General features: G+C 41.0%; 1 protein-coding gene across 1 annotated transcript in view; it reads right to left on the reverse strand.

The window, feature by feature from the left end:
- Positions 1 to 27,566, reverse strand: part of LOC119162419 (kynurenine aminotransferase) — a 65,204-nt gene that overhangs the window by 7,015 nt on the left and 30,623 nt on the right. Inside the window, exons 4-9 of the mRNA XM_037414801.2 lie at positions 20,568 to 20,717; positions 15,554 to 15,640; positions 11,604 to 11,723; positions 9,501 to 9,621; positions 7,398 to 7,474; positions 2,845 to 2,934 (exon numbers count right to left, since the gene is read on the reverse strand). Of these exons, the coding sequence (XP_037270698.1) occupies positions 2,845 to 2,934; positions 7,398 to 7,474; positions 9,501 to 9,621; positions 11,604 to 11,723; positions 15,554 to 15,640; positions 20,568 to 20,717 (645 nt within the window). The remainder of the gene's footprint in view (positions 1 to 2,844; positions 2,935 to 7,397; positions 7,475 to 9,500; positions 9,622 to 11,603; positions 11,724 to 15,553; positions 15,641 to 20,567; positions 20,718 to 27,566) is intronic.

Genomic DNA, 27,566 nt, shown 5'->3' on the forward strand with positions numbered 1-27,566 from the left:
TTTTTACATAATATTTTCACTAGAGATCCTGTTTCTCCTCATCGAAACGTTGGGAACAGAAATATATCTTGTTCAGTGTATATGTTACTCTACAACAAAAAAGCACTAAAGCAGGAATCTTAGCGGAAAATGTATTAGGAACTTGAAACTCCGACAGCAAAAAATGGCACTTCAAGCTTCAACTTTGTTTCGCAGCCTTCACAGTATTCAATTTTACACAGTGAAAGTGTTGGCAGAAGAAAGCAGTACATGTATGTGACAGCTTTGTCAGTGCACTGCTTCGCTCGGTGGGTTTTCAAGTATGATAAAAACTCACATTAGCACTTCAATATGCATCTTCTTGTACGTTGTATTGCCTCCAGCAAAGTAATTTTTTTGCTGCACTCACTTCTTCTAAATCAAAACTTAGGTTCTAAATAACTTAGCACTGACCAAATAGCAATGTCACGGAAGTTCGAAGGTATTCAAACAAAATACTTCTGCATTTATTTCTTGCATTCTTCTATTCTCTGAATGGAAAATGAATTTCGTTTTTACTCTACCATAGGCGTCATGAATTTCCAAGTGTAATGTTCAAGTCATGCAAGATGAAATCAGCCAAAATATTTTCTAAAAGTAAATACGAATAAGATAACTTATACTACCACACACATTCTCATCATCGTATATTTGTCCTTGCCGAAACGTTGGCAATTGAGACATCTATTGTTCACTGTATGTGGTAATTGACACGCGAAAGAGCTCCGAAAGGAACTTAGCCTTCCTTACAATATGCAGTCTGAACTAGCACTGATGTCCTTGCATTTGCTGCAATTTTTTTACGAATTAATTTCGCAGGAACAGTCCCTGGAACAGAAATTCCGAACTGAACCAAATTTCATGCTTGCTTTCTCTTTTCAGCCGTTTTACATAGTTTACTTATGAAGAGCCTGCAATTTCAAATGACTAGCGTTTGTGCTCATTTTCCTGTAGCTGAATATAAACGGAATAAACAGCGCAAGCTTAAAATCAGCAAAAAGAAAGACATGTCGGAAATGTTTCGTAAGCTTAATCAGCCACAGATTAGACTCATTGAAACACACCGGCTTTTATATTCTTCAATTTCATGATTTCTTAGAAGCCAGTCTCGAAGTCATTGAGTGTTCCCAAAGTTAACATAGGCAAATGTAGAATATGCTACATTCTGTGAAGCCCAAGAAATGCCATGGCTGGTGGCACTCAATAAAAGTAAAAGTGTCGGCGTCAGATACACATAACTAGGTGAAATCCTTTTACGGCTCATCTTCGCGGTGTCCGAACATCCAGTCATATGTACCTTGGAACGTGCCAGGTGTGGCTTCTTGCCCTCACACTCTCTCAGCAATCGCGCGACGGCACAGCGGCGCATAGCAACAGTTGCGCCGCCACATCTGTGCTCTCTTCCATGTCCACTCTAAATAATGACGTGACAACACAGCGGTGGCGTCCGAGAATCCAGTCCAACCGTACCCCCTCACACTTTCTCAGCAATCACCCGACGACACAGCTGCGTGAACGGCAACACTCCTTCGTCAGACGTCTTGTTGCAGCATTCGAGTTTGTCAGATATGGCTCCCGAGCAGCCCAAGGATCATTCAACGGCAAATGGTCCAGAGAAGCGCCTCAGCAATGTAGATTTCTTCGCTTCCAAGCACCATAATAAGAATGAGCTGATGCACATGCATCCAGCTTACGTATCACGCGGCACCAAGGCCAGGAAGGCGAAACGGGAGCGCAAAAAATACAGCATTCATGGTCAGTCGAAGGGCCACAAGCTTTCGCCGAACACACTATGCAATTCACAAATTGTCATTCAGTTTCCTGGATTATATTAGAGAAACACCTACACAGGCTTTATAGTCGTATAACATGTCGTTCAGTGCCATTTTGAGCCATTAAAATGCTCTAGACCACACATAGGTTGAATTTGAGTTGTGTAGTGGTGCGCGGGACTATAAAGAACACTCAGCCATGAGATTGTTCGTAATGGTGCCGTAATAGTGAAAATACACGAGTTTGACGACCAAAATGCTGCCCGTACTGGTTTCACTCTTTTCATCGGTACCCTCCAATCAATGGCTCGTCTTCTTCTGGATAAATGTTTGTCCTCCCCATTCGTAGAGAAAGAGCAGCTAGCGGACGTACCACGAGCATATGGCTTCTCGTTGTTGCTGACATTACGAAATGCGCGCGTTGATGTCTCGACCAACGCTGGAGATAGCGAAGGGTCCGGAGAAGAGCACAGAATTGCCTGTTCTGTTTTCATTTTGTGGTGCACTCATGGCTTGTATCACTGGCGCGTTTGCAATGTTTATTGTGACAAAATTGGAAATTTATTACGTATGTTATCTTGAAATGTTAAAAAAAATATCGGAGGTATTTAGGGGTTGTGGAAGTTGCACAGCAGGCATGTAGAATTTTTCAATAAATTGCATTTCGAAACTTCTCCGAATCCTTGCCTTTTGCCTAAGAATTTGCTAATGGTGCATGCTTCGTTTCTTTTACGCAACGCTTTTGGTTTATGCCTGTAACTGCAGCCCTAGAGCACTTGGTTTAGGTGTCTGAGACCTTCTTTAAGCAGCTGCTACTTGAGATCACCGTGGATACAGTGCATGTTTGAAATAATTGCGTTAAAATCACAACACACAAGCAATAATAAAACAGGATGACGCCCTAGCAAAGTGCGTCATGCACTCTCCTTTGTGTCATTTTTTCTAAACATGAATTTGCATCAGCTTGCCCAACTGTTTTTGCGAGTTCAGTGAAAATGCTCTGCCCCGCAAACCTTTGAAATACATTGTATATAAATGCGCAGTTTTATCTCACCTGCATGAGAGGGCTCATGGTGTAGATGCTATGCTGGTGCACTAGCTTCAATCCTTTGAGAAGATTTTTTGGGCCATAAGCCCAGCCTACCTGTATAAAAGTCGAACAATACTTGTCACTGCTCTCGCGGCCACCAGGAACTTGCTATTACTTAGACTTTCGCGAAGTGATCAACAGTCGTCACAATCAATACTAACGGAACTGAGTCTCGGAGCTTGCGCTTGATTCATATACTTAATTTTAATAATTAGCTTCTGTATATATACTGCATCTAAATTTCAGGCTACGTGTATAAGAGTACAATAGTTATCGTTTATACAGAATAGAACAGATTACAAAAAGTAAGAACGTGGTTAAAACGCACACGCAATGACAGTGTTGCATCCATTACTGAAAAAAAGTGACTAAATACATTACTTGCTACTCCGAAAATAGCATCGTGTTGCCGCCCTACGTTACCCTCAATGAAATGTAACTCATTATCATAAAAGGTAACTAGTCAACTCTACCGTTGCCGAAAAAAGTAACGGACGTTACCTCTACCATTGCTACACAATCATAAATAGGAATATTTTGTATCTCGAATGTAAGTTTCACATACAACTTTTAACCCAAAACAAGGATTATAATCAATAGGCTCATATACCAAGTATTATTCGTACATATGTTCCGGACTTTACCAGTCCTATGCTGACTTACTTACCTGTAGGGTTATATGTGATTGCTTGTGATTCTGTAGCACATGCTGATACCATCTTTTTCTATGTGATATTGTAGACAATTTGAGAATCAATCGTCCTCGCTAGCCACAAAGAAACCATCTCCAAACTTCCAAGAAGTTTACAGTAATTGGTTTTCTCAGGGTCTGAACAGGCCCTTCAGTCGAGATGATCGAAATCAAAAATGGTTGTTTTTGGCCTCTGAAATTGCCCGCCGTGCGTCAGTAGGCAATCGCGGAGGCCTGCACTGGCACTTTTTTCACATTTCCACGTTTCTGACACCAGATGTCTCTTGGGTCATTGCTGTCTTACTCCTGTCGTCTGATTTGGGCCGCAAAAATTCATGGTGCTTGCCTCTTTGACGCCGGCGCGCAAGCGCGGACGACCTACGCAGAAAAGACTTTATGACCTATAGTACAAGCCAAATATATTTGTGCATAAACATATCTACTTTTTTTTCACTTGTGCAATTGCCGGAATAATTTATGAGTGCTTATGTGAGCGTATTCTGGATCAGCCCCGCTGGCTCAGGAGTTCAATAACCAAGAACGTAGTTACAGTGGCGGAGAGAAGCAAAGCTTGTTTAAAAAAACAAGCTTATATTTCTTGTCAACGTTGTGGCAGATATTTTTCAGTAAGTAAAATAAAATATCGCATATTTATACACCTTTTAAAATACTTTTCTTTTCTCTACAAGCTTCAAACAAATTCATCAGTCTTTGGTTTGCAAATATTTTACATAAGATGTCTTCTTTCTAACAGTAACATTTGTGTGTTACATGATTATAAACCGTCGAGAAACATTGATGTGAAAACTAGTCCCTCCGTGTTCAATATCTTTGATATTTTTCGCCTCATAAACTATGCAGTTAAAAAGAAACTTCCTTTTTGAGTTTTAGAATATAATATAACATAAAATATGGAACACTCTGCCAAATATAAACTATCCTTTTTTGAATTCGCGTTGATCTCTTGTGGATTGACCAGGTTGCGACAGTGGCGTCACCAGGGGGTGAAAACGGGGCTCGTGCCCGCCCCCCTTCTTGTGATTTTGTTTCGCCTTGGCATACAGCAACAAATTACCGTTTGCCTGCCCGGTTCCCACTCAAGCTCATACGGGTTCCCCCCTAGCTCCCGAAAAAAAATAAGCCTACACCCATGCATGGTTTGTGATGAGCATGGTTAGGAGACAAACTTTCGTCATGTCTGCCGTGTAGTTGCCTCTAACTGTGATTAACCATAGTGTTCCTGGGACTATTAGGCTACTATTAGGCTTTAGTTGACACAGAGGGTAGCGAAAAACCAACCCAACCAAACTAACGAGAGAAAAAAAAAAACACTTTATACTTCAAAAGCAAAAAATGAACTCTAGCGCCTCACTCGCATTCTTGGTAAAGGTCTTACTACCTGCTATGGGGCGACGCCTTATGTCCATGGTGTGCAGAATTTCGCTTAGATGGCCTCTTTTTCGATATTGCACATGTGGACCGGTTAAGTTACGGGCTCTCTCTTGGATGGGCTAGGATTACAAAAAAGTCACATATAAAATGGGCTCCAAGTCTACAATATCGGACTTCTCCAATTAGATGGGGTGATCGTTCACCACACTGTGCTCAACGCGTGCACTTCTTTGTCACTGTAACTTGCAGACACCGGTTTTAGGTTGCCGTAGGATTTCGAAAAAGTTATTTGCTTCTCCACGTACGAAGCGTGGTATGAAGTAAACCAGCCCATGCGCTTTCCTTTCGGGCTGCCTCTTTGGGCACAGGAATACACAGGGGCGAGCGATCCGCCTGCTACAATTCATGCACTTCTATAAAAATCACGTTTCTACACTTTGTGAAGGTGCATTTCGCGGCTTTCTCGAAGCTTTTTTTGGCAATGGCCAAAATCTCGCCACAAGAATTCATTGCGTTTCGGAAATTTTCATCCAAAATTTCTTTGAAAAGGCAATTCCACTCTCGCTTTATTTGTCAAAGCCTGCAGGCGGACAGCTGTCCGACGTGCGACAACAGAATTCATCTAGGTGGGCTGTGGGAAAGTGGCATCTACACGATTTAAAAGTAGCGAGTAACGAGACACTACACGTTACCGAAAAATTGTAACGTAAGTACGTTACCTGTTAGAGTTACAAAATTGTAACGAGTACGCTACTAAGTTACCGAAAATATAACGCGTTGCTGGTAATTACGTGCTTGTAACGCATTACCGCCAACACTGCGATATAATAATCGCAAAGTCATGATTATTCGTACGATCGTTCATATCAAGCACAGCGTTTCAATATTCAGTAGTGCAAAGAAAATACACTGTACTGGAAGATGTTAGTGCGAGTGAAGAAAAAACTGCTAGGATTTGTTAATTCTGGCTCGTTGTGGCATACAGGGCTCTGAATGTGAATGAATTGGCACTTAAAGCTCAGGATTGCCCCTACCTCGTTGTTCAAATTCAGAGAGTCGACCATTTTGGTGTTTACACTTCTGCAATCCCTTTTCCCACCTCAAGAATATGAGAAACTTAACGGCTTCACTGAATCTTGAAAGCATTCGCATGCATTCACAGGTACGCACAATTCCTACAATGGGAGAACTATCGCGAGCTGCCATACAGAAGACAGACGTTGATCACTGCACTCCGGGCACTTGAAGCGGCCTGAATCATAATTGATGGCATTCCACGTCACAAAATCGCACTCTGACTAGGAGAGTCCCTGTAGTGGAGGACTCTTGAAATTTTCACCTTCTCAAGCTTTTTGGCGTGTACCTAAATCTAAGTTCACGAACCTCAAAAATTTTAGTCTGCATTTAAAATGCAGCCATTGTCGCCGGGATTTGATCCCTGGACCTGAGGGTCAGCAGTCGAGCACCATATAAAACTTCTAGACCCCCGTTACGGGTGGGCGTCGCTTGAACAATTAATAGCCCAATTCAGGCCACGTTTGTAGTATGCAAAGGAAAACCTAATTTTGCAGGGAATCATTTCTCGTAAGCTTCTAAAAAAGAATGGTCCGAAATTGAAGGCTTGCACCACTGTCAAGATACCAACGTGAGTTCAGAAGATATAAAAGGATGGTCGCCACCAGTATGCCTGTGAGAAAAAGTCACTTTAACTGATATGTCATGGTTTTCACGGTACCGTCACTGCACGCTACTGCTTCTAGTCGTGACGCTGGGTGGGCCACGATAGTGACATAGGAGCTGAGAAATTTTCCGCCAGACATATTTTTTTGCTTATGTGGGATTAAAGACACAATTTAATGTAAGTGACGAAATATTAAACCACTCAGCATACAGAATATTCACAGGGCTTTGGAAAAAAATGATATGTAGGCTTCATGTTTGGGCATGCGGCGTCATTTGTGTTTGCATTTGTGAATATTCGCTTTTAAATCTTTGTAACAAGCAATACACACATGCCTACACCTCTGACGGGTAGAGTGGAGCGTTGCTCTGTTAAGCCGATGATAGTCGGTTAGGATATGCACACCGTAGCTCCGTAGCCCTTACTTTGTGATAAAAGCGACATCTCTGTTTAATTTAAATGCCGGAAGTACATCAGTGTTGTCGGCTAGTCTGCTAAGACCATGATATACGCATGAAAACTCGATTTGCATAATGGCGTCACTCCATCTCGTAAAGGTTGGCATAAAACAGGTCGGCTCAGACTGCTGGGCGCTCACTGCTTCGCATGGAATCTATGCCTAGAATTCTTGCGATCGGCCGAATCTTCTTTTTTTTGCGATGGTAATTACATGACTTCAAGAGCTAGATTTTCAAAGAGTCAAGAAATATTTGCCGCTCCATCTCGAAGTTGAAAGGGTATCCGGGAACTCACCCTCCAGCCAGTGACACTGAATGCTTTGCCAGCACTGCCTATAGTTATAGTCCTTTCCCACATACCGGGCAACGTACCTGTAAATTAAGAGCAATAAAACTTTGATGACAACTTTAAAATTATAAATACTACAGCAATTAGGGGGTACTATTGTTATCAAGTGTGAGTTCTTTTGTAAAATCGCTATATCAGCAAAAACACTAGTGTGTCAATGAGAATGCTAAACAAGGTTCAGTGCTGACACCGTCACATGGTAATATACTGGTGAAGAAGGCGACAGTCACAATCTCTTTACTGGGTGAATTTCGGTTCATAAAAACAATGTGCACTCACTTCAGAATCAAGACGGTCGCAATGGAATGATTGTGTCTTGCGTGAACGTCGGTGGCCGGCAAAGTGATTGTTAGAGAGTACGTAGGATTTTTTGCATGGAAAAGTAAAAAAAAAATGGTTCCAGAATAAACTCGTCTTCTCTTGTCGTGCGCGCAGTCTTATAGAAAAAAAAAGCAGGAGACAGTCAAGGCTTTTCCCCGACATGTAAACGCGGCCTGCGTCGAGCGGTGTTTACACGTGGACCAGCCCGGTCACATGAAAATACAAAAAAGTAGCACGCGCGAAACTACTGAGCGCAATAAGGGGCACAGTTTATTTTTTTACTGTATGAAATACTGTATAGTGTATAAAGTATATTCTCATAAATAAGGCCCATATTTTAATATTTGTTTACCCGTCTATAACATAGTCTTTTACGTGAACAAGACAAGAAATAATATTTAAAACACATGCCTCTATGCAGGACTTTTTCCGACTCTAGTAGCTTTTTACATGTTGATTTAATTAACTGTATGCGCTTCAGCTTCGTTATTGTGGGAAGCAATTTTTTTTTATATTGTGACGTGCGTTTTTTATTTTCGCTTTTGCTTCATTCGGTGTTCTCCAACAAAGCCTATCAGCAATGCTCAGCGCAAACTGCGCCTCATTGTTCAATAAAGTTTGCGGTCATTGTAGATCACTGTGTTAAGATTGCGCGCAAGACACGAACACTCGAGACTATTTCAGAGCTTGCACGACGACAAGTAATGGGACTGGAATATTCGAGGGCAGGCGTATAAATGGCGATACGCTGCACCGCATGTCAGTTGATCGACGGGTGACCCGCTGTTCACTGCCAGCAGCACCCATGTGCTGCTGTAATCTGACTTTCAGTTTCCTGGCCACGAGTTAGGGCGAATAAACAGTTTCATATGAACAACAATACTGCTGCCTTCGTCAATGTGACGACCTTGTGACAATATTTACAATATAATGGCTAACGTAATTTGACTTTTCACTATCACAGCTGTAGCACTATTGGAAATAATTTACCCCTTTGATGTAGTTGCCTGGTGTACTCGCTATATATAAGAAAGGTCTGAGTCGCTGGAACGATTGCTGCACAATGGCGATTCGACTTAGGAAAATGCCTGCCTTCGGGTGCTCGCATAGACCATTTCCAGGGATTTCCAGTAGTAATATTAAACTGCAAAATTCTGCTGCCCACGTACAATGTGTCCACCTGGACCTTATTATGATACGTCTAACAGAGCCAGGTGGACTACGTGCCAGTTGCCATAAACATAACAACCGAAAGAATAAAGGCACGATTCCGGAAGGACTAGCCAACAAGGTTAATGTTTTGCCTGGTTTGTGAACAATTATGTTTTCTTTGTTTCAGCTGACACTGAACCAAGATGAAATGAGAGGAATAAAATATTTCTGCCACTTGGGCTTAAGCACGAGTGGCAGAAATGTTTTATCCGTCCTGTCCGCTCAATTCTTATATAGCCTTATGATGACGAAGTACCCGGTCCTGAATTGTCTGGTTAAATCACGGCTCCATTTCGATGAATGCAAAACGAACAGATTGCTTACGAACTGAAACTTGGGTGTTTTAATTGACACACCGTGGCAAAAGTTTGTTCGCGGGAGCCTTCGGCTACATGGTGTCCAGGCAGAACACACCAAGTACTTCTGCTTCGTTGAAGGAATATTCTTAGATGACTGGACATCGTGTTTGTTTGCGTGCCTCTTCAGTGAGCTTTGCATTATTTACCTTATACTTACTCATTCTAACGAGTTCAATGCCTTCGTAAAGAATCCATTCGTAAACTTCGTCCATTAGGCAGATAACATTGTGTTGTTTGCACAGCTCCGCAATAAGTTGTAGCTCTTCACGTGAGAAAACCTGCGCAGTTTAAAATACAAGATTATGGTGAAAGCTGTCAGATAGCCAATAAACATTAATGAAGTTCTGATGGCCCAGCCGGGAAATGACCCGCTGGAAAGGCTATCTGCTGACCACTCGCTGCTCCCATGTCGGTATGTGGAGTCCATGCGTGTCTGCTCTTTCACGGGCCCTATTGATGGCCGTTGGCTCGGTATTAAAGGGGCCCTGAAACACTTTTTTCAAGTAACCATGGAATGAATTTACTGGAAGAGCCTATTGCATCATGAACTCAACGCCACAAAATTTTAAGAATTCTTCCAGTGTGAGTGCCGTTCAAAAGGTTTGTCGCATTCTTCAATTACATTGTCTCTTCTCTCGTCCCGACAAACGCTCAGAAAAATAAGCAGGGAGGAATGGGAGGGGCAGACAAAACACGTAATCCGCGCCTCGTGACCTTCAGCATTGTTTCTTTTTGTGTTTTGTCTTCGAATGCGCCGCTGCTCAGTGTGATTGCGCTCGCACGCGTGGACAAGTAGCGGCCTCCCGTGCCGATCTCTGTAACTAGCCCGCGCACATTGTTGAAATCAGCCATTGACTGATAGATCGCCTTAATACGTGAGATTTTTGGGCATATTGAGTGATTTGTCGAGAGAATAAAGGCAATGTTTAGTTGACTTTGGTAATTTATTGTGAATTCTAGGCTGCGTGCTGTGCTATAATATTTGGCTCGCGTGTTGTCGGGAGCCTCTACTACCGGTCGGCATCGTTTTCTGACCATGCTCAAAAAGTGTTGCAGGGCCCCTTCAAGTGTTCTACTTGAGATGACTTCTTTCCAGTCCTGTTAGCTGGTGTGTGGCGTATTTCGCAACGTAGGGCACTACCAAAGCACATGTACTAGAGTAAAAAGCTGACATATTTCTTTTTATGCTTGCATTAAGAAGGAATAACATCAAAGAACAGCGTATCAAAATTTATTCGAGTGATGGTACTACATTAGAATGAAGGGACGCGCTAATGGATCTCACACTAACACAAATATTGCTTTTTCCACAAAAAATGCTGAACAATAGTTGTCAAAAAATTTAAGTGCTTGAATTATTGCGTCGTAAGAACATCACAGCAAGCCAGGTGCGCCGTATTCTAATGAAGATTAAAGAGCACGTGTCAATAACCTGACCACCACCATTTGCAGGTAACTAAACGAAAGAAGTTAATGACACATTGGAGAAAACTTGCTATTCTGCAGCCATTAGGTACAAGCACAGCAACTACAACGTAGTTTTATAACTTTAGTCTACTTTTATTTACTTTAGCAGTAAAGGTTTGTTATTTCATCATTTATTTATGCATTTATTCACATCCTTATAGAACAACTTCAAGAGTTAAGGAGCCCAATACGGTTTGAGTACGGGGATAGGAACCATGAAAATATGAAAGAAAAATACCTACTAGCTAATAATCGAGAGTTGATTATGCAAGGGTAAAAAATCACGTGGATACGAAAAAAAGAGATTATTTTCTTGGCTCTATTTGTTTGTGTTTAGTTGTTCTTTTTACCCCGATTTCCTGGCCGTTAGCTACATCTATACTGTGCCAACATATACTGAAGCCAAGAAAAGCCAAGGTAAATTATTGGCTGTTTTGTTTGAAATGTTGAAGTGAAAAAAGAAACGAAAATATTAGAATATACAAGAACTCAATAAATAGGGAAAAAAGTGGAGGAAAAATTAGCTGCAGTCGCGGTAAATTTTCCTAAACATCACACTCTGTGAAAAACCTGGAGTTCTAGAAAGATGGCAAATGAAGGCTGCATACTAGGAAGAAGCACACATATTCGTCTCACTCTTTATTCATCGTCATTCCCTTTGTTTCTATGCAAAAACATGGTATTTTACACCGGAACAAATCCAAAACAAAAATGTGTGTTATTACCTCTATAATGACTTAACATTTACCGATTGAGTAAATATGTGCCTTATTTACCATGCGCAAGAACTGACCTTCCCGAGTGGATTGTTTGGGTTGTTGACGACGATCATCTTTGTTTTAAAATTGAACTTGGAAGCGAGCTCCTTCGGATCCAGAATCCAGTCAGCACTGGAAATCATGCCCTGCTTACACTGAAAAAATTGTCAGGGCAAAGCAAAACAAGAATCATGTATTAGATTCACGAAGAAACGCCTTAAAGCTTTGTACTGCACATCATTCTGAAATTATGTGCGAAGGATTCAAAAATATGTTGTTTCATGAAACACTCACCGCTCAACAGAGTGGTACCTAGGATAATGGCGAATGTTGCAAAAACTGACACGACATGCCTCGCTGGTAATTTAGATGGTGTCTAATAAGAAATTCACGAAGAGATGTTACCTTGGCACAAATTAAAAACGGTGCTTTTTTCTTTTCCAACAGGACGAAATATAAAGTTCAAAAAAACATAAATTGCTCAAAGTAGGTCGAATTATTGGGGAATGCTCCATAGGGCTCTTGAACATCAATTTTGTAGCCCCTCCTTGGAAATAAACTCTGAACATCCGTTTAAAATTCTCTAAAAAATTTCCACCAACATTAGTAGTGTTTTCTACAAGTTGCAACGTGTTGTAGGTTACCAGGTGTACTTGTAGTGCACTCATGCATATAATTTTTGTCAATAAATGGTGTTCGGGGCGTGGCAGACCTTAATAGTGCAATCGGTGAAGTAATCGAGCACTCTCACTTGTGACTCTATATGGGCTTTTGATTATACTGGCGTATAAATTGAACGTCCTCAAAATTGAGTCATTGCTTAAACAGTATGGTTTATGATGTGGTATATTTAGTATTTTATTGCGACGTAAATATTACAAAGAGAGTGTACCTTTACTACTCCCTCTTCATGATTGCCAGGAGTGCACACAATTCTTGCACAAAAAATATATGTCTTTTTCCTGTCACTATTCCTGTAGGGCATGAGAAGGAATATAGATAGATTTACATGGTGTGAAGTGTCTGTTTCAAATAACTCAGCTGTTTAGTTAATTCGTTCGGAATGAACAGAACTTGTCATCATCAACCAGCATGCACTTCCTCGTCCTCTTTTTTTTATCGCCGTCTTATTTTGAACTTCTGCTTCACTCTCGGAACACGTGTGCTCATTTGTTCGTCGCCGTATGTAATCAACTCTGATTAGCGAGAAAACGAGTAAAGAGAAAGGAAAATAACACGAGAGAACTATTATTGAAAAAATAGAAATTTTTTGAGAAAAAAAAATCCTGGTGAGGCGAGATCCGAGCTCGCGTAGCCACAATCCAAAGGAGAGCGTCTTATCCCCTCGGTTATCGAGGCACGAGAGCAGAGCATAGCATAGCTTTGCATTTAAGAATACAAGAACGGGGTGGAAAAGGGAAGTGACCATGAAGAGGACACATTAGAGGGTGAATAGGATGGAAGAAGGAGAGGAAAAGTAGTACACAGAGAGGGAGAAAAATATAAGGAAAACAAAGAAAGAGAGAAAAAGATAACAGGAGAGTTGGTGATTATTGTGAGAAAGAAAAAAAAAGACGTTGAAAATTGGGAAAGAGAAAAGTAGACAGAAAGCAAGGAAAAAGAATGGTACGTAGACAGAGAAAGAAATAGACACAGAGAAGAAAATGGAAGCAAATACAAATGAAAGCACGCAGCAAACAGAGAGGTGGGAAAGTAAGAGCCTAGCCATGGCAAGATTAGCTTGGTTCCCACCTGCTCTGGTGAGACCCAACCTTCCGCGGCTTATTTCAAGATGCGCTTTTTTTAAATATCTGGAGCATAAGAGAAATGGAACTGTCTCGCCCAACGGAAAAAAAGAGGCTTTTGTTACAAACACTGGCTAAGCGCAGTGACACGAGCTCTTTCTATATATATTATTAAAGAACTACCATATGGGTATGCCGAGTGCGAATGATCTTCCACTCGAGCTATAATCTCAACCTCTATAGGGCCACTCATTATCCCGCGTTCAAAGACGAGGGGGTGATTTTCTGCTCTCTTTCATACACACAATGAATCCTCCTCGCCCTATAGTTGTTGAATGCATGTGAACTATATTAGCACTAAGCATTAGAGCATAGCAAGATTTCGCGCTTCTCGGCTGCACGCTGTTATTGCCGCTTGCGCAGTTGTAAACACTAAAGGGAAGTTTCATCAGTTTATTGTGCACTTTGTTCATGCGAGAAAAAGAAGAATGAATAGGCGGCTGCATGGCAATACAGTGCATAAGATGAATCACATGTGATATTTCGCATATATCAACGAATCAAGGGCATGCACGCTGCAGACGTCACGGGAACTACTGTATTCGTCACAGTAGTGTGCCAAGGAAGACGAGAAATATTAGGAAAGAATATAGCGCTCTTTTTTTGTAATTTGGGATTCTGGTGAGTGGCCCTTTAACGACACATTTTTACAAACCTAAGGCAGCAGGCTGGCGTTAGTTCCAGGCTTCGTTTTCTTCAGATATGAATATGCATTAAAACCCGGCGACCTATTCGTGATTCGTTGCACATATAATGAATCCACGAAGTGTCTTCTGTCACTATCCGTTAAAGTTTACGGTGTTTATCAAAAAAAATTTTCTTTTGGGAAGCAGGCAGTTGGTGCACGAAACATGACGACCTGAGAATGCAACGTTGCAGACATCGCACAAGTGTCCTGAGAGCAGTATTTTTTCATAAAAATTGATATATTTGCACCGAAAACTCGCATCCAGCGTAAAAAAAGTACTGATATTGGGACTCCTATATAATGGTATGCGGAAATCAGAAAACATTTTAAGAAATATTGCAAGTTTCTTAAACTAAAAAAACAAATCTGTGGAAAGCGTATTTTAAAATACGCTTTCCACACATATGTTTTTACGTCATCACAATTTTTATGAAAGTTGATGAATGTGACAACTTTTCAAGAAACAGAATTATCAAGTCTATGATCATATAATAATCCATGAAACACCGTAACTCAATTCTAAGAAATATGCCCTTTGATACAGGTGGTGTCTCAACTGCGTATACAAATCGGGCATATTGCATTTTTAGATGTACTAATAATGTGGTTCGAGGCTTTTGAAAACCAGTGTAAACTTCCTGAGTAGCCTATTTCTGCATTTTCCTTTCAGTGATATCGTTATAACAGTCAGAAAAAACAGGAATATATATATACGTGAAAGTTAGCAAGTGTCACCACGTACGAAAGTTTGGTATGATATTTGTGAAAAAAATCACTTTCTTAGTGCACAGAAAAGGTTTTTAGAAAGAAGACAGATAGGACAGAGTGCAATCCTATCTGTATTCTTTCTTAAAACGTTCTCTGCGCACTGAGAAAGCGTATTTCTCTAAAAAATGCATTACCAACCAGCCCAAGTAGCCACTCTTGATACGATACCGTACAATAGAATAAAGATATATAGAAAAAACCACCAACACGACCACAAGTGGGAGCCTATATCGAGTGGAACAAATACAGCAGCAATTAAACATTGCATGAACAAAAATACTGATACTACAATAAAATCATCAAGCGTGCATATAAAAAAAAATAAATGTCAAATTATGATGATCGAATTGTTTTATGGTATTTTTTTTGACAATCATACGTAGGATTTACGTAAGCTGTGACTTCGAATGTTAGTTATTTGCTCTAGATTCTAACACCTGCAGTTTCAAGAACTGTGATGGCTTTTTTTTTTTGCTTTCGATGCAGATTTACAAATTTGCTTTTTTGTGTTTCTACTTTTTCCAACTAACTGGTTATTTACGCCTTGTCTGTAAAAATAGGTTTCTTAGCCTAAATCCCAAGAGTTCATCCTAAGGTCAAAAGAAGAGCAACTTTATTGCCTAAATTGATCAACTGGCATTGAAATGAAACTATTGGTTATTTTTCAGGAAACAAGTGATCAACTTCAACAGAAATATTTTGTAATATCAGTGAACAATCTTACAGGGCGAAGGGGAATGAAGACTGGCACTCCTCCTGCCAACACTGCCTGCTGCTCATAGAGTGGGAAGAAGGGTTCGATCATGATTACCTGCGTGAGAGTTGTGAATTAGATTTTAGGCTAGTTGGAATAGCTTTGTGAAAGTAAAAAGCAAGTACTTTTAATTACATATTCATACGAAAATATATGAGAAAGACAAAAGTACGCAATCTAGTAAAAGATACAAATTAACATGCCTTAGTAAAATCAAAATAATCTGTTTTTTTAGGTAATAAAACATTAAGAGGTGAACATCACAGAATGAAATGAATGATTTTGTTCATATCTATCTCTACCAGCAAACTTATGGATGAAAGCCTCGAGGAAAAACAAAACCTATGTTGCAAATAAAGTGATATAACGTTTGGTACCTGTACTGTGCCTTTGCTACCCATTTTGGAAAACCGATAAAGCATACCCAACTTTACTGCTTTGCTAAACAGAATAGATGTATATACATATTTAAATATTATTGCAGTTGCTTGCGGTGAACTGTTTATTAAGAAGCATTTTGCTCATTTGTATAATATTGGTCGCTAAAATTAAAGCCCACTCGCACAAAATCCCCCCTACCGTAACAGTGCACGCTTCCTTGCAGGAATCTGCATGAGGCGTACGTGGGTAACAAAATATTGAGGTTTACTTTCAGAGAAAAACCTTGTTCTGTCCACCCACAAAAAAATGCGTGAACAAGAGAGAATATTTTAAAACTAATGTACTAGCTTGACGTTTTAACTAATATCCCATGCGATGCTAACATTCTCGTATGTAAAACATTAGCTCGCCACGTATCCATGGTGTGTTATTCATACAACCAGTAGAAAAAGATTTAAGTGAATTTGTGCATAAAAATCTTATTTCATTTGCATTGAATCATGCATTTCTAGTTCAATCACAGATACACTGCAATTCCCGAAACTCTAACTAATCTTGCAGAGCTATGAAATGGAATCACTCAAATTTTTCCGACTTAAAAATAATTTCCTGCATTACTTTTAAAATGCTGTCGTAAAAGGCTTACCAAAGATAATTAGTCATATTTCCCAGGCCCTGAATCTGAACCTCCTTTCTTTTTTCGGTTTTTGTGCTCACTAACACGTTGGAATACAGATTTTTTCGACTTGCAATACAACTCTAAAATGCCGTATTTCATACTGACCATTCTATGCCCTTAAACGTATTCCTATACTGGCTATATATATATATATATATATATATATATATATATATATATATATATATATATATATATATATATATATATATACGAGAACAGTGCATTCAACCGTCTATAATTGTGGTGGATTATAGTGCTGGAATTATTGGTGGCGCATGCTGTAGGGTGGCGCATGGTGGATGTGGGAGTGCCGGTGATGCTGGAGCACGAAACGATGTCAGAATCACCATGACGAGCTGCCCTACACACAAAAAACGTAATATTGTGGAAAAAGACGCAAACAGTAACCGTAGGAAAAACGCGATCACGAGAATTCGAACATGCATGCTGCGGATTCTCAACTGAACACACTAACTTCTGAGCCATGCTGATTTTTTTATTTATTGCCTATTTTGGTTAAATTACAAACTTGACATCAGATAGTACATATTATATTAGAAAAAATTATGCTATCAGTCCTGTTTGGACTGATATTGACGATTTTAACTTTTTTTTATTGATTCCAAAAGTTCCATTACCGGCAGCCATTCAGGTACCGATTCTTTCTGAATTTTCACAATTGCAACCAAGCTAGACATGCTTTGTCTGAAATAAATTCCCTGGGCTTAGCGTCTGGGTCGCAGTAGTATCCTGCCATGCGAGCCCACCATATACAGTGGAGGGCCGTGAACATTACCAAATCCAAAGGGACGCGTTCATTATCTACAGTCAGATACCTTCTTTGATGTGAATTCAACGGGAAATATTTCATTGATGTTCGCTGCAAGATGTCCAAAAAATATACCCATTCCCAACAGTGCAAAAAACGCGGTCTATGGTTTCTCGGGTTTGTTGCATGTTAAGCTGCGTCTGCAATGCTCCCTTTAAAAACACTAATCAGCTTACTAAATGACCATTGAACTTCAGTTCTGAATGTCGCGTACTCTAGATAGACGGGATCTGCACCAGCTACTAAAATGTGCACACTTATTAAACACAAACAACTGCTCCCTGTAACGATTGCCACTACAATAATAGCAAAAGCGCTATGTTTTCATTACAATTCACCGCCGCGTAAAAGGAATTAAGTGGACTGAGGAGCAGGTGCAGTTTACCTGCGGTTACTGTCATGTTTTATATCCGTTTCTCACTCATTCGAAAGGGTGACATATTCACAGATTTTATGATGCCTCTAGGCTCATTTGATAAATGCAGGAACACAATTGATTTAGCATTGTGATGTTTTTTTCGCGCAACGTATGGCGCAGTCATGCCCGTGCACTGCTGTACAGCTATACCGTTAGCAACAACTACATAACAGCCTGGCGAAAACGAATGCAGTGTACCCGAAACATTTTCTTATTATATTTGTTCAGTATGTTCAGTAAGCATACGAAATGCAAGTCATGTGTTCTCGCATAATAGTCAGAGAAGTGCCGGCGCGTGTGCGACCGGTAGCTGTTGGGGAGCGCAGGAGTACGTTTGTTGAAAGTGCTGGAACCGCGTCTTATCGATGTTCGCCGGTTCTTGCGCAAACACGGTACACAATAAAAGAAATTCTGAATCCATGGTAAATGATGGCACGGCCGTGCTGTATTGTCATTCTTACTCATCAGAATCGTGTATTCTGAAATTCAGAAGCACCAATGGCACTTGTACGGGCACGGTCGATAGGCCTAACCTTCGGTGGAAATCATGGTGGTAGAACAGACGGTTGGAAATGACACTCACTAGGGCTCGAGGAAAATCAAAGATAAAAGTTGTACATTTTAGTGGCGCATGCACTTTGTTAACTTAAAAGTACGACTAAAGTAATTGAGTGTGCAGGAATCGGGTTTCTAGCGTGGCGACATCCGGTGACCGCTTTATTCTCGCCTACTGTTGAAACTGGCAATTGCGAACTAAAGTTCATTTATTTCTCGACAAATGCATGGCAATGTAACACATTTGCTGTCACTGTTGGCAGCGACACCTCCAATCTTGTAAGCGTTGCAACAAAGAAGCACATCACACGCATGTCAAACTGATGTAAGTACATGCATGGAATGTGAGCAATCACTGCCGCAATCTACGCTCCACAAAAACTGTAGCGTTGTTGACACCGTAGGAATGAAAAAAAAGTACTACAATGCGTAATGACCAGCGTTGCTTTCTTTCGATGACCGTAAACATGTTTTTCTGCAAATTCCACAGTGAAACACTACAAAAAGTAATTTTACACACTACCATGTGCTTTTTCATGCCACCATGCCAACCTGATTCACCATGATTATGCCACCATAATCCACCAAGCTTATAACACGTCACCGTCATTACGCTTGCTTACCAACCCATTCACCAAACACGTTTTGCGTCACCTTCATCAGCCGACATTTTTCACTGTCACCATCAGTGGCTCGCTACTACCACCACCGTCTGCCCCCATTTTTTTTCACTCTCGCCGTCATCATACAGTGTAACCACTACAGCTTGCACCATATCCACTATTATTTCCACCATATCTACTATTCTTTCCGCCATATCTGCCAGCAATTCCAGCATCCACCAACCCAGGATTTTCAATAGCGTAGGTAATTTGCTTGGCTGTACTTAGTTTTACCTTTTTTTAACATGACATTGTTTTCATGCGGGGGCCACTATGGCTCCACTGACGTATTTGCATAACAGATGTGACGTAAAATATGTACAAGAGATTGCATAAAAAAAGATACGCAAGAGCTCTGCCATGGGGCGCCAAACCATGGACCTCTCATCAGTGCGCGGCGCTAACCATTACACCACATTGCGCATGTAATCATGGCTGCTAACAGCAAGTGATTTATATACACCATATGCAATTCGGCTGTCCTCAGAGCTCCGCAGCTTGTGCTCGTTTCCGCCATAAGTAGCCAGATGGCGCTTAAAGAGCGCGTTGTGCCCGCTTGTTATCGCCACTCGCGTTTCGGAAAATGCCGCCTCGACGGAGCGGTCTCTCCTACGCGCGCTTATCCGACTCCTGTTTCCAGAGAGCACGATGGTCACTTCGCTCGCTGCCGCGGCCTCATTTAAAATAGTAGCACGCTGCTCACACGAAGAAGTATCGATTGACAGTCGTTCCGGCTTGTCCGGGGTTACATGTGCGTTTATTCATACGCCTTTTTTGTTTATACAGCACGCTTTAAGTATAAAGCTGTGAAAGTTGCTAGTCCGCGTTTGTCCTGCATATGCTCATTTCGTGCGAGCTTTCTGTATGTTGTGCCTGCTTCATCTTTCAATCTGCTTGTATTTTTCATGTGACCGCAATTTGCTGCTGTAACATTCATTTCTTCAGCCTTGCAGCGAAAGAATGCACAATCAATGCTCAACTACCTCTGTGAAGACATGTTTCACTTTTGTATTTACCGATGCTAAGAAAGAGGGATCAACCACATTTATACGTCTATTTCTTCTGTTTACTCACTTATAATACCGGGTTCAACTTACTTTCGACAACCTTATTTATGCCAATTCACTATCCCATTGCTGCTCTGAACGTAAATCACAATGCTTCCGCATGTTCAAATAACAAATTATCAGTGGGAACTCGCGGAATGTTAGAACGCGCATCTGTTGCCTCGTGCGTCGAACGTAGTTTGCGCAACATGGAATGAGGTCAAACAAGGCTTTTTACAATGGCTACGAAAATACAGTCCACGATGAAACTGCACTTCTTGGCGGGTGACAGGTGGTGTACTATTGCGGAACCGTACTGGAATTGTGGGGATTGTTCAGGGGTTGTAGGAGAGAAAACAGCAAACAACATTGACAATGACCACCCAGTATTACAAATAATTTCACACTAACCTCTTCCCCAGGATTTAAAAGGCCAAAGAATGTTGTGTAGAGGGCTTCCGTGGCACCGACAGTCACAAGCACTTCCTCTTCTGGGTCAATATCTCGGCCGATTAAGCGTGAGTACATCTGGGAGAGAGCATTGACTAGCCGCAAATGACCCTGCAAGCAAGGAAATGAGCAAAATTAAATCTAGATCGGCGAAAACGTACTGCACTAAGAACGTGCACGGAAGAACCCAAATACTAAATCCGAACTGCTGCGTAAAGTCTCAGTTACAACCACACCAAATCTACCCCTGGTCATATGAAAATTTTTAACATAATATCTATCAATTCTTGCGTATTTTATTGTTGCCATTAATGAGGAGCAGAGCCGAGAGATGTCGTATGAGGCTCCTGGCTGAAGTCTGCTACCCTGAACTCGAAGAGAGAACAAAAGAGAGACTACGCAAGATGGTTACTACTACAACAATTTTACGTTATCGCATAGCTACTTCCGCAAGGAAACAGCAACATTAATGCTTCTGAATCAATTCTCTGCCACGCAAGAATGTCTAACCAAATTCAACACTGTCATGAGAGAAATGCCTCATATATAGGATTCCCAAAAATTCATTGCTTTTAGAGCGAATAGGCGCAATGCACACCAACCCATTACACATGGTATTTTTTATTTTACTGTCGAGATTCTTTTAAAAATTGATCTGTGCAGAAATGACGTTGCTGTTTTGCTTATGAAGTTTTTAGGCGATGCGCTCATATTTAACCACTATCACATGAGTACAATGAAGTAATTTGGATATATTGTTAAGATGTTTTCGAAAATGCCTTTGAATAGGAGCTTGGGGCATTACTTGAAACAACCTAATTTGAGGCGGACACACATCATTGTAGTGCAATTTCCACATCTTGCATAGATCTAGAAAATTCTGGATATTCAGAACGTGACTTTAATACTGCATTTTGGTAATGCTAGGGGTATGAGGGGAGTAATTTACGTTCTCGGCGCTGAATTGACGCCGCTGGTATGTAAGCAAGTCGGGCACACCCTGGGATAAAAATCGCAATGGAGTGCGAAAGTTAATATAACGCCCAACCGGCACGCAGACGCTGATACGGCGTGCTTTCCCTGGCAAGTATACCTGCCGAGATGCTTCATACGAATATTTTCCGCGATATGCCAAAATGCAAATTTGCATAATTCAAGCGCAGATTGGTTATGTCATGATGTGGAAAACATATACTAACCTGGGTTCGAACTGCTAACTCTGAACCAAAGTATTTCCCGGAGTGCTGAGGAGGAAAATTGCGAGCTTTGCCTGCTTAAACGTGCGGAATCACTCTTGAGGAACGGTAGCAATACCCGTGCAAGTTGACCAAGAGGGGGGGGGGGTTGTCTCATTCTTTAAGGAGCATGACCTTTCCCTTCTTCAGGCCGACAAAGAAGGTGGTGTTGTGATTATTTTTACTTCCACTTTCAAAGACAAAGCCAGTCATACTATTACAAAGATTTTTTTTCCTACAGCGGTAAAAGCGTCGAAGCTCGTCGCTTTGAAAGTTGCCGTGCCATTGAACTGTGGAAAAGTTTTAATTAGGTAAGTCTTGCAAAATCAAATTATGAGTGCAAAGTTATTAGCTAGCAAGTCTTTTTCAATGTAGAAACGCATAAAGATGACATACCGTTTGGGTCAATTGTGAGAAAAGCTATTCTTGGCAGCTGCATGTGAATCAGTATTTGTTAAAAAATTGAAATACTGTCCACGTTTGTAGACTCATTCCCTATAAAATGCTTTTGTGTCCTCCCAGATTTCTTAAAAAACACAAGTAACAATTGTCGTTTTTAGATTGACGTTGGGGATCGTTTTTATTCAGTACCCTATATTGAGCTTTTACCTCGCGTAAGGGCATGTATTGATCAACATGGGAGTACAATGGATACTTTTGGCGTATCCGTTACCAACTTTATGTCATCTTTTGAATTTTACTTCGTAGCACTTTTTACCTCCATTAGTCATTTGTTTATTAGAAGAAAGGACGTTAGTGTTGTCTCCTGCGTTGCACCCATTTTGTGTGGGATATTTTTCCATCTATTGACCGTTGTTTAGCCGGTGCAGTTGACAGACCAATTACCATATATTTGTAAGTATGAGGACAATTTCTTGGTGGATTTAAATTCTTGATGATTGATTTGTGGGGTTTAAAGTCCCAAAACCACCATATGATTATGAGAGACGCCGTAGTGGAGGACTCCGGAAATTTTGACCACCTGGGGTTCATTAACGTGCACCCAAATCTGAGCACACGGGCCTACAACATTTCCGCCTCCATCGGAAATGCAGCCGCTGCAGCCGGGATTTGAACCCGCGACCTGCGGGTCAGCAGCCGAGTACCTTAGCCACTAGACCACCGCGGCGGGGCGGATTTGAATTCTACCAACCCTGTAACGCACTGTAGAGAGGTAGATTTATTTTTATTCTGTTCCCACATGAAGAAGGCTTGTCCGTTACCCATGACCTGCTCAATGACAAAAGTTTGCAGTTTTAGACATTACGTTGAATGTAAGCGGGAGTCATGTCAATTAGAAGTTTTGACCTATAACAAGAAAAAAATTGTCATATGAATTCGCGCATTCAATGGTGGTTACAAAGGCTTTACTTGCAATGTGTTTATGTTTTGCGCTGTCCAAATTATGCAAGCACACAGTGTCTTATAGCTGTTCTTGTTATTTATTGTGACTTTCTGCAATCGAGTTGTCTTATTTGGTCTTAGTCCGCGTGTCTAAAACATTGCCTCACAGGCTAAAAGGGGAAAGAAGGAGGTCAGAATCACTGCATGGACAGAGGAAAAACCACATGTTGGGCCATGCGTGCACAAAATATCCCACAACCAAGAAAAAAGTTGCTAAGTGGCACCATGTGCCTGTCGTACTATCCTATGCTCCGGATTAGCTTTCGAGGCTTTTTCCCCGCATTCCTTCGAAAGGTGCTAAAGCGGCGTTCAACAAAAAGCCTGTAAAGCCTTTTCTGCGTTAGGCCGTGCACACTGTTTACGAATCCGCCCTGAGCTGCGGCAAGGTCTGTTTACGTCAGGCAGGCCATTGTACAAACAACCAAGGTGAAATTATTTATCAATTAAGACTGAAACAGGGTATGGTTTACCCTTTCACAGTGTTTGATGTGACTGTACAGCACAGTTAGATAAGACGTGACTACATAAAAGCAGTGTTGCGTAGTTGCCACTCGGGAATTGGAATGAATTCAGAATAATTTCACATTTTTCCGACACTGAGACGGAATGGCAATGAAATGGCAACACACCTTATAGGAATGAAACGGTATTAGATTTGAGCGCGTTTTTCACTGATGGGATTTACGTCTTTTTTGAAAATAGAGCATAATTTTGTTCATGTGCTCATTTTTTAACACGTCAAACATTAGTAAGTCAGACCCTCGAATTTAACAATGGAGCAGTAAATTAAATCACCTTGGCTGATTATAAACACATGTATAAGCAATGCACCCACTATGATTCTGTCCTTACATAGACTGTGTTGCACCAAAGGTTTTCGCTATTCTTCGCGTAACCATGGCTCTATACCATCGTATTCGTCTAGCGGAACAATATGGTGGCGGCATACCCACATTACAACTTGGGAATTTTTAGCCCTCGATGGCGCCTCAGCCACTTGCTGTGTCCCCGTCCTTCACTTAGTTTCTGCTTCTGCCACCGTGGGCGACTCGTACGAACATTCGAAAAAGTGTTTATCTAAGTTGTGATGCATATTGATGCCGGTGCGATGCTTGTGTTTATTGCAAGTTTCGTATACCAGCTTGAGCGCAGTCTCGCCACATATCACCTCCCCACCTTTTCTGCAATTCTTTCCCCTGCTTACACACAGTGGTGTCTTTTCCTGAAAACCTACCGCAAAGGTCTATGGGTCAGCACATCACACATTTGAAAATTATGAACTGTGGGCTGTGTGAACTGTATGAACGATGAACTGGTGTACAAGCTGAACCGTACAGAGAGATATGCAATAGTTTTGTAAACATTGGTTGGGGTAGCCAGCCAAAAAAGGCGATCCCACACTCTTGGAAAAAATGTGAATAATCAGTTAGTAAACGCCTGATTTACTAGTTTTTTGAGCATTTCAATACCTCTGCGGTGTAGTTCACTAGCTACAAGCTAGTACAGCTAGTAATTTTAGCCGTTACTAACCAAAAAACCTTTCACAGTGTTTTTAAATAAGGAACTACTAAGCCACCTACGTTACCGATCTTTTGTAGATGCTACAGTCCTTTTTGCTGTAATGATGACATCATAAGCAAAACTTAGGCAAACTCTAATTTTATTGACTATCTTGGAACAGAAGTTTTGTGATACGTGATGGCACACACATAACCAAATAGGCGATACGATTATGCATAAAAAACAACAATAATCTTACAAACTTTGTTACTGTTAACCAGTACGCGGGTTGTGATTCCAAAGCAAGGGTATATATAGCGTTCAATCTGCTGCTACAGTAGAATTCTTCTATGTCCAAGTCTTGAAGATTTATTTGTGCCTCCGTTTGCGTGCGTGTCCTCGTGATTTGTTCTGATGAGTTCTCATACTCATATGAGCATATAATCCTGTGAGTATAAGAACTCATATGAGCATATCATATGCTCATATGAGGGCATATGAACATGAGATTCACATATGTACGATCATATGTAAATCTGATTGGATCATATGATCGTGGGGTCACTTCTCTATAAGTGTGTTGTTTTGCTGCGCACTTACCATGGTATAGCTACATGACCTAGTTCGAAGGCATTAATTATTTTCCGTTGCCATATCATTTTGATATCACAATGCACACGTACATTCAACAAAATAGGTGTAGACATTTACTTGCAGGGGTTTCTAAGAAATTAGTATTGTACTAACCACTCAATTTAGCACTATTCACTTACTAGCTATCTAGTAAATTTCGCTAACCTGCATTTTATTACCTTCCCTTATTAAGAGGCTAGTGCTTTATGGGACGAGTGAATGGTCAGTATTTAGTTAGGGAATATTGGAGACCTTTCTTTTTAAAAGTGTGCATGTAACCAAGAAGGCGCGTCCCCGAATACGTATACGCGACAACTTGCTAAGCCATCATATTAGCATAACAGCATTTAAACAAAAAATAATAAAAAGTTGTTCGTTCAAACATGCAATCCTAGAAAAAGGTGTGCTCAATCACTAATAAACACTAAGCATTTACTTGTCACAACAAGCACTAACCTCCTAAGCTAAGGTAGTAAAAAGCTGATTAGTGAAACTTGCTAGTCTGCTAAGTAGATTGTGAATAGTGCTGACACGAATAATAACACGTCTATCACTGAAACTTTAGTTAACTGGTGTTTATATGGGCATATGCATTGCCATATCAAGATAAATCAATTATGGGTGTATACTATACACAACAATAGGTGAAGTGCATTTGTTCGTGTAAATTATTTAGTGGCCACTACTTCCTTCATGTATTTACCATGACAACTACGCATCGCAGCAACATAGATTCAGTCATGACCGAATCACATACGTGGACATACACGTAAACGCGCACATAGAACGTGAAGACTTTGGTGTTATCGTATACTGCATCAGCTGTTTGAACGCTATTTATGCTACTACTTTAGAACATCCCACTGTGTACTGGTTAACAGCCAAAAAATTAAGAAAAATAATGGTTGTTTTATACACATCATTGTCTGCCCTTCTATATATGTGTGTTAGCACTTAGCAAGAAATTTTTATTCCAGAATACTGGACAAAATTAAGATCCGTCTAAGTTTTTCTTAAAGGTGTTACGATTACTGCATCATATACTAATATAAATTAGTGTGGTTTAACGACAAAATCCACCATACGATTATGACAGATGACTTAGCGGAGGACTCCCAAAAATTCGATCACCTGGTGGTTCTTCAAAATGCACCTAAATCTAAGCACACGGACCAAATGCGGCACCTACGGCCGGGATTTGATCCCGTGACCTGCGGGTCAGCAGCCGAGTGCCTTAGCCACTAGAGCACCGTGGCAGCTCAGCAAGATAACGGTCACGGGTGTTAACGAAAGATCTGGAAACGTATGTGGCTTAGTAGTTAGTAAAAAAAGACAAAGAAAGTATTCCTAGTTTATAACGGCAAGAGAGAAAAACGAGAAAAAAATGACGCCATATCCACGAAGTGAGTGATGGTTAAGAAGCTTGCTCTGGAGGTTAAATCTGGTAAACCGCAAATCCTCCGCACATCCACTAGACCATCATAAAAAGACGTGCCCTACCAGGGGCAGCGAAACATTTATGACGTTAAACTCCAACAATTATTATCGTTATTATCATCATTAATTTTAATATTATTATTAAAGTGAAGGTTCACTGCAGCCCCTCTTCCCACTGTTTAGGTTACTAGAGGGTGGCTGTTCACCCCCCAAACACGCAGATCCAGTGGAGCCCGCGCTGAAGCCGCCTTGAGAACCCTCCGTTTCACCATCTCAGCTTCTTCGTTGGTCATGGTGGGTAGCAATATTGAAGCGCACTGAGTGATCTCCGGCGAAAAATAGAAAAGCGCACGAGCAAGCGCTGTATATAGGTGTGGTTTCATCAAACTAGAGCACGCGCCCAGAGTGGAGTGAGCGTCACCCAAGTGGTGGCACGCCACATAGTGAGCGCTTTTGAAACGAAAAGCACAGCTGCTCCTCTAGAGGGATCAAAGAGCACCAGCGTACACACCATTGTGGCGACGAGAGACAACCCCCCGCAAAAGGAGTAAGCTCCTAAAAAATGAAGGCAGCGAGGTTAACCAGATGCTAGGATTCTCTATTCTACCCTGCACTGGGGCAGTAGGATAGGGGTTGGGAAGAGGTTTCAAGCTTTACTAGTGGCCCGCTATTGCCGTGAAGGTGACAAAGTACACTCGAAAGAAATAAATGCATGCGCTGGCTACTATTTACTGACTTTTTAAAGATTGCG

This window comes from Rhipicephalus microplus, chromosome X, assembly GCF_043290135.1.
Source record: "Rhipicephalus microplus isolate Deutch F79 chromosome X, USDA_Rmic, whole genome shotgun sequence".
NCBI lineage: Eukaryota > Metazoa > Arthropoda > Arachnida > Ixodida > Ixodidae > Rhipicephalus > Rhipicephalus microplus.